Source organism: Hordeum vulgare, chromosome 6H, assembly GCF_904849725.1.
Source record: "Hordeum vulgare subsp. vulgare chromosome 6H, MorexV3_pseudomolecules_assembly, whole genome shotgun sequence".
In the NCBI taxonomy this organism is placed as follows: domain Eukaryota; kingdom Viridiplantae; phylum Streptophyta; class Magnoliopsida; order Poales; family Poaceae; genus Hordeum; species Hordeum vulgare.
The window spans coordinates 349,519,991-349,528,637 of NC_058523.1; the positions used below are offsets into that span (position 1 = coordinate 349,519,991).

The following is an 8,647-nucleotide window of genomic DNA, read 5'->3' on the forward strand; positions in this document are numbered from 1 at the left end:
AATTTTTTGTTTTCCATGCAACCTTCCCCAACAGAAACTTGTTGGACTCGCGCATCCACCCGTTGTGTGCGGCAGGGTCAAAGATAAAGCACATTAGGTGGGATAGCACTCCAAACCATGGTAGTAGTAAGATGTTGGGGAACGTCGTATGGGAAACAAAAAAATTCCTATGCTCACCAAGATCTATCTATGGAGATTAACATCTACGAGAGGAGGAGTGCACCTACATACCCTTGTAGATCGCTAAGCAGAAGCGTTGAGAAACGCGGTTGATGTAGTCGAACATCTTCGCGATTCAATCACGATTCGTCCCGCGATCCAATCACGAATGTCCCAATCAAGTGCCGAACGGACGACACCTCCGCGTTCAGCACACTACAGCGTGATGACGCCTTCACCACCTCGATCCAGCGAGCGTGGGTGAAGTAGTAGCTGAGTTCTCCGGCAACACGACGGTGTGGTGGTGGCGGTGGTGGTGCTATTCCCGCAGGGCTACGCCGAGCGCTACCGAAACCGCAAACGGAGGAGAAAATGATCTAGGGGGAGAGAGGGGCGTCAAGGGCTTGGTGTGTCCTCTTGGGGTGCCCCTCCCCTCTATATATAGGTGGAGGGGCGTGGGGAACGGCCCCTCCAAGCCCTAGGGCGCACCCAAGGTGGGAGGAGGTGGAATCCTAGTCCTCCTCCTTTTTCATACAAAGGTGGACTTTCCACCTTTCCTAACTTCATGGGCCTTGAGGGGGTTGTGTGCTTGGCCCAATAAGACCAGAGCACCTCCCCTCAGCCCATGTAAACCCTTGAGAGGTGGTGGAACCCTTGGTGGACTTCCGGACTCCTCCGGAAGTTTTCAGAACCTTCTATAAGCTTCCCGATATAATATTAGAAAAATCTAAAACTTTTTCGGTAGACAAAATATGACTTCCCATATTCCGGAGCTCCTCGTGACGTTCGGGATATCATCCGGGACTCCAAACAACATTCGGACACTAACACAATAACTCAATTATATCTATATTGTCATCAAACGTTAAGTGTGCGGACCCTGCGGGTTCGAGAACTATGAAGACATGACCGAGACACCACTACGGTCAATAACCAATAGCGTGACCTAGATGCTCATATTGGTTACCACACATTCTACGAAGATCTATATCGGTTGAACCAATGATGTCGACGATGCACCACTAAAACGAGGGAACCTTATTCCATCTTCACGGAACCATCGTTGCCATTTTTGTCCTGAGCAGGACAAAAATTCTAAGAAAACTTGAATATACATAAAAGAAACGGAGCTTCTCGCCGGCAAGGTTCGGGATCCACCACGGCCCATGACCCTAAGGCCACTGGAGACAAGGTGAACCAGCGGCGACGCCAAGGGAGGGAGAGGAACCTCAATATTTTTGGAGAGGAGGCAACTGCATATGTAATTATAACTATTATATTTTTACTATAGAAAAATTGTTCTATGGTTTCGAGGTCAAAAACTGATTTATTTAGCTATGGAGAAGTGAAGTTTTACTTGATGAACATAAATTGTGAAACTCATTTACATGGTATTTATAGGTGTACACATTAGTTGCCGTTTTCGTTGGCAATCAAACATCCAGTAGGACAAGAGCTTGTCAGTCAAGTACGTTCATCCTTCAGATTTGATACATTTAACACGAAGGCGTATGTGGTTTCATGAGGAAGACGATTCATGTATCTTCTAAGTCCTTCGAAAGTTATGGTGGTTTTATGATGATTGATGCTCGGTATCTTGTGTGTGTCGATGTGATTTCGGTTGTTCGAGTCATTATTGTTGGTGTTCTCGTTAAGATTTGTTGTATTGTGTAGGTGTGATGAGCTATGATTATTATAAGTTAGGAGTTGTGAAGCCTGCTTTTGGGTTGTTTATATTGATTTCGTCTATTTTTTAAAAATTAACTAGGTAATTCTTTTCTTCTTAATTAATTGATAAGACAAATATTTTGCCTTTGTTTCAAAAAATAAATACATTTAGCACACTGTTATTACAAACCAAGGATGCAAAGGCATCCTGTGAACCCACGTGTAAGTATATCAAAAGTCAATCCTATGTCGACTTTTACCATGCTTGCATTACGGGTTCACGCGGACTCGTGCTTCCACCCCTCATAAAATCAGATTGATAGAGACAGATAGCTGTAACAGCAAAACAATAGCAAGACAACAAGATACAAGAAAAACTCAACACGCCGTCCCCTTTGGACTGTCATAGTTCTTCTTCCACAAAACCAAGAACACCAGTGATCCACCACTCAGGGTCGCGGTTAGCCGTCTGTTTGATATAGTAGCGGCCGTACGCACAGTATGCATGAAGGAGACAAGATGAAAACAAATCTTTCAAGGGTAGTAGAGCGCACAAGAAGACGCGACAGTGCACAGGAGCCCTGGGCGCACAGCGTACGTACATGATCCATGGGAGAATTAGCTAAGGTGATTTATGAAGGCGCTTCAATGGAGAGGTTAATGGTGGTATTGCTTCTAGTAGTGGCCGTTGGCGGCGCTGCCGCTCTTGCCGTCGACGACGACCTCGGTCATGGGCACGTGGTCGGCCTTGCGCTTGCGGGCCTCCAGGATCTCCTGCGTCGACTTGTAGTAGATGGCGTACAGAATTATCTGCCCCACTGCGAACATGACGCCCAGCCCGTTGGGGATCTGCATCCAAAGAACACCAATTTAACCTTCACCCAACAGTAATGCCGAAAATAAGTTTGGTAGCAGCAGAAAAACAAAATATAATCCCAGAAGTGTGTTAGCCTGAGCTAAGGGTCAGTACTCGCTACCCGGTACAGTAGGTGATGGGTTGCATTGCATGCCGTGGCCGCGGACAAAGGGCAACTACAATAGCACATGACGTAACCTTGGGTTTGTGGTGTACCACCGACTACCGTGTACTACCAGCGGTCAGGAGCGGATCCCAATTCCCAATGGCATGCCGACGTGGGCGGTGGCAGTATGTACCTCGCCGTCTTCCTCTGGTGACATGTACACCACACAAGCTACACCTCAGGTCGGGATCAGCGACCCCTCAAAAAGAAAAGGTCGGGATCAGCGGCCACGGCCTCTCTTTGAACGAAAACCTGTTTTTTCTCTTGGAATTTCAACGAAAAACATGTTTTTGCCATCCCGACACACAGCCGACGCCAACAGTAATTATTCGTCGGACTGGGACAGCCGGACGGACAGGCGTTGTTGTGCTAGTTTCACACACACAATTCCAAGTCCGAACAGGTAACCGACAACGGAGACGATCCGGTCCGCCCGGTCAGTCGTGACAACACTAGCTTGACCTTTCGGTCTCACGATGTCCGCCGAGCCATGCCACCCACCGTGAAAAAAGTAGGACACGAGGCTTGAAAGCAACTGCGCCTGTTCCGCTATTTCGGCCCCATCGCACGCGCGCGTAATAGGCTAACTAAAACAAAACTACATGCTGCTAGATGGGCCATGGAGTCCTCGTCCTGTTAATAATGCTAAGCTAGCAACCCAATCTTATCATATACCCAAACAAAAACGGCCCTACGATCGTACAGCCACGGAGCCCCTCCCAGCACAAAAACGTGCATGTACTCCGTAGCTAGTCACATGAACGTGCATGCAGATCGCAGGAAAGCAAAGAAAGGGCCCGGCGGTTACTTCTGTCCGCGGGTGGTGCACGCAACTTGTTGTGACAACGCAAGCTCAACATGCCCTGCAGCAGCAGCAGCTGCAGCTGCATTCATTTGGGTTGGGTGGCTCGCCTGAATCAATCCAAATATGGCACCTAACCTAACCAGATGCGCCTCCTAAATTTATACACCAACCCGGCCCTGCCTGCCATCATCAACTTGCCTTGGCAGAACTTAGCAAGTCACCCATGTTAACTTCCTGTGCTGCTTACTTTAATTAGGCGGGCATTGCCCAGGTTCTGTGCTGGCTACTCAGGTCACAGGGTAGCAAGCGCTCAACTGGAAGCCATCCTCATCTCACGCCAGTCGTTAATAGCTAATAATGGTTGTTATTGCTGTGTGTGAAAGGCTTACGGTGATGTAGAGGTCGAAGTGGATGAGGGCGTAGGCAGTCCAGCAGATGCCATTGACGAGCGAGGCCACGGACAGGAACAGGGGCATGTACTCCACGCTCTTGGTCTGGATCACCATTTTCTGAAACAGAAAAAAAAAATCAACATGATGATGGTGAACAATACATACAAAAGGAAATCCATCCATTTTACAGCCAATTTGTTTGTTTGTGATCATGTGATGTACAATTCATCCAAAGGACAGGCAGTGAAACGGAAACAACTTCCTTCTACACGTATGTATTAACCAGATTAGGAAGCACAAAAACTAGCAAGGAAACGACAGCATGGGAGATGAGACAACTTTAGTTTTGCTTGGGATGGGGGGACTAAAAGAGCCCTGAACAATTTTAACGAAAAGTGCAGCGGGTACAAGTTGTTAATTACAGTTGAATCCAAAAGTAAAATGATGAACAAAAAGAGCATGAGTTTTTTATTTTTTGATAGCAAAAGAACATGAGTTTTTATTTTCTTCTTTGATAGAAGAAGAACAGGAGTTGATTTGACGCCATGGAATGGAAACACTGCACGTACGTGATATATAAAAAAAATTCTTCAGAAAAGAATATTTGCGCCGTTCAAAGTAGTAGCGAGATAGCCGAAAAGAATACAGCTACTAGTGTACTGTACTAGATAGAGAGAAACGACAGGATTACGCATGCGTGTACTCGCGTATTCTATTCTCCACCCAGAACCAAGAGCAGACGTTGGTCAATCAAATTACTATAGACTAATCCAGCGTTCTTTTCCTATGGTTATTCTCATTCGAACAGCAGTTAATTAATCATCTCCTCGCCTGATCTTCTGACGCCGACAATCACCCACTGGACTAAGATCAATCAATAAAATACCACCACCAAATCTCACTCCAATACTGTACTACTAGTTTGTACTTTGTAGGTGAGACCGTGGGAGTGATGGCGACGCGTACCATGACGGAGAGCGGCGCGGCGTACATGCCGGTGCCGAAGAGGACGCAGAGGATGCCGACGACCATGGACCTGCGGTCGTGGGTGTGGGCGAGGGAGAGGACGAGCGCGGCGACCCCGCCGACGAAGGCGACCTCGGCGACCAGCAGGATAAGGACTCGGCGGCGGGCGGCGCCGACGGAGTAGGTGAGGAAGAGCGCGATGTAGGCGAGCTCGATGACCATGCCGGTGCCGTTGATGGTGATGACGAGCATGCTGTGCGGGTGCACCAGCGGGAGCCCGTAGAGCACCCACATCATGCAGTTGAGCAGCGTCGCGAGGTACGGCACCGCCGAGTACTGCTCCACCGTCTTCTTCTTCCAGATTCGGTAGAACGTCGGCCTGGAATTCGCAGTTGGCAAGTGTTTTCACTGGTCAGGTTTTTCATTCGAACAGAAGAGATACCTAAACTGTTTCGATCAGAAAAAAGGGGTACTACAAAATCATTGCGGCGCAGATCTCCGCATTCTCACGGATTTGCATCATGTAATTCTCGCTCCTTGCTCAGCACAATTAATTCCGGAATCCATTTTATCCGGCGAATTAAATGAAGATACACTTATTTAAGAGCATGTAGTTTTAGGCGGTGCTTACACTGGGGATAGAAAGAGCACCAAGGCGGTTCCATTGCCTGCAAGAGAGACACACACAACAAACCCCAAAACAGCAACGTCAGAAGTAGATCTCGGACGATGAACAAGCACGAAGGAGGAAACTGCCGAACAAATCACGATTCGGGATGCTCGCTTGCACTAGAAGGGAGCAAAAGTCCGTGAAGAGGACACGCGCAAAGCGGCGAGAAACAAAAAGAGCATCAGGGGGAGGCAAGGCAACAGCGCCACCCCGTACGACCCCGTGCGGTACCATCCACCACATGATTTTCGCTGCAGTGCAGGAGCACATGCGTATGCAGCAGAGAGTCGGGGAGAGCGTGGAGCGACGGGGACGGACGGACGCACGCACCTATGACGCCGATGACCGTGCGGATAGCGTCGGGCGACACCATGGCGGCTTCCGGCGAGAGGTTAACCGCACCAAGGAACTGATCTAGAAGAGCGTCTCGGATGTGGATTTCTGGAAGGGAGGAGGAGGGGGAGGGGGGGGGGGGCAGGGAAGGATGCAAGTACAGCGGACCCTCTCTCTCTGTCCCTCTGCGGTGCGTTTGATGAGTGAATGATCTCAAGAAAACACCAAACGGGGTCCTTAAATAGAGCGGGGGCTGCTGACCCGTGGGCCCCGCAGCGGCGTCCCCGTCTCTATCTCTATCCGCCGCGCTCTCTCTCATGCACACCGCGGCGGCCTTTTGCATACGCCTCTTTCTATCTCTCTCTCTCTATCTCTCTCTGCGCGTTTCTCTCTCTATAACAACCCCGATGTGCGGTGGCCCAGCAGCCAGCCGTGTGGGCTGGTCGTACTACTTTTTCTTTCCACAGGATTTTTAGAAATGCTGGGTTGCTCATTTCGACTTTGGTAGATATTCGCATTCTTGGTCCCGGAGCAACCCAAGCTACCCCCGCTGGGCATCAATAGTCTTTGGTTCCCTCTGCCCATTTTGGCGCTGTGTATTTTGGTTGAGATGATATAGGGACACTAAATCATGTTAAGTTTTGGTTGTCTGCCCGCATTGCATCACGAGGTCGTTTCGTACATGGTGTTTGGTTGGCATCATTTGAGAGTGTGAGGATGCAGTTACATATGATGTCTGGTTGCTTCTGGCCTAATGTTATGGTCACCCCTTCCTATGAGTGATGATTTTGCGTAATACATAGATATGTAGTACTTCCGGGAAGTGGAGTTTTTGAGCTCGACCTCATTTGAACCTGATGAACAGTAAAATTCGGAAAAATTCATGACTAATTCAACCAATTCAGAATTTTTTTGGTACACACATTGACCAAAAAATTACGCGCTCCCAACATTTCATATTAAAATCACATTCGTGGAAATCGTGGCAAAAGAATCGATACTCCAAATGTGTTATTTTCAAAAGCATTTTAGGGTGTTGATTTTGTTTTTTTGCACGACATCCACAAATGTCTTTTCAAGATGATGTTTTGTGAGCATAGAAAACTTTTGTCAATTTTTGCATTAAAAAATCAGAATATTTTGAATGATTTTTCATTTTTTTAATTCTACTGTTCATCCCGAGCTCAAATAAGCTTGGAAGCAAAAGAAGACTTTCCGTACTCCCCCTGTTTCTTTATGTATGTCTATTATTTTCAACACGGTGACCAAGGCATATAATTATAGAAGTCCTATGATAAAATTACCCTTGGTAAATTTGTTGGTTTATGGCAAGTAAATCACTGAGTTCATAAAAGTAAGAGATACATGCAATCGAGCGAGAGATAGCTTTCCTTTTTTGATACAAAGAGAGATACACGCAATCAGGAGATAGATACTTTTTATTTTTTTATTTTTTAGAGTGCTAAAAAGGAAATCACGAGGATTTAGAATACATGCACCTTACATTATAAAATTTTATCAAAAAATAAATACACTTTTTATATAAAGGAACTGAGCAAGTAGTACATAGATAGGTAGTACCAATTGAATATCATTTCAATCCTATCTACTAACAAATGGCAGTTTGTCGGTTTTTCCTAACTACTTTACAACCGGTTATTCGTGTTAACTACTAACATGAAAATGCCAAACTAACAGTTATATGGCTCAACGGAAAAAAAATCATCAATGTGAATCAAGGGGAAGCTCTTCTTCTTGTAGATGTGCTGCAGATGATGATAATGATGCTGACGACGATGATCTTTGTGTTACCTCTGTTAGCCACATTGTGTTAGTTCACTTCAATCTTGTGCTCTTCAATTTTCATTGTCATGTGCCTTCACATCAGTGGCAGACTCAACACCACCAGTCGTCACATCATTCTTTTCTGGCACAACTCTTCATGACCCCATTCTAAGATCCAGTCATGAAGAATGCTACATGCAAAAACAAGCTTAAATTGGGCAAGGAAATGGTTCAATGCCTTATGTATGAGGATTTTAAATCTATTTTTTAAAGCACTAAATGCTCTCACAACTGTAATTCTAAACCTAGGTCTACACTGTCTGAGATTGAACAATTCATGTATAGTCCTATGATAGTTCCTTGAAGAGAAATCATTGAAATGGTACCTACTTTTTGTGAAGGTAGGAAGAACCCAGACCCACATTCATATCCAACATCTCCTAGGCGAAATTTATCATCATGGATATTGATGCCATTAGATATAGCTATGTTGCCAGCAAGAATGTTTGCATGATGGGTTGGTCCTTCCGAACGAGTTAACACATATGTGAACTTGAGATCAAATCAACAACAACAAGCACATTTTGTCTTGTGTAGTATTTTCTACCCATATATGTTGCAGCACATGACCTCGTCAATGTAGCAGTCAGATGAGTACCATCTATTGCGCCAAAACAATGATGTGATGACATGAAAAAACTATTATGGGTCACAACAATACAATCATGGAATGGCAAGTACTAACAGGTAGCACATTGCACCTTCAAATAGGGATACCATCTATACCTTGTGTGTGTATTTGTAGGAGTCACGCAACTAGGTGCCTTAATCATCTCCCCCGTGAGCT

The 8,647-nt window shown here is 46.1% G+C and overlaps 1 protein-coding gene across 1 annotated transcript; it reads right to left on the bottom strand.

Annotated features, from left to right (window-relative positions):
* Positions 1-2,193: 2,193 nt before the first annotated feature.
* LOC123402108 (bidirectional sugar transporter SWEET4) lies at positions 2,194-6,219 on the bottom strand. Its single transcript, XM_045095988.1, has 5 exons — positions 6,013-6,219; positions 5,644-5,680; positions 5,013-5,391; positions 4,044-4,163; positions 2,194-2,676 (listed from the first exon to the last, which is right to left on the bottom strand). Exons 1-5 carry the CDS (start codon positions 6,053-6,055, stop codon positions 2,503-2,505), a joined length of 753 nt encoding a protein of 250 aa, XP_044951923.1. The 5' UTR covers positions 6,056-6,219; the 3' UTR covers positions 2,194-2,502.
* Positions 6,220-8,647: the final 2,428 nt, after the last annotated feature.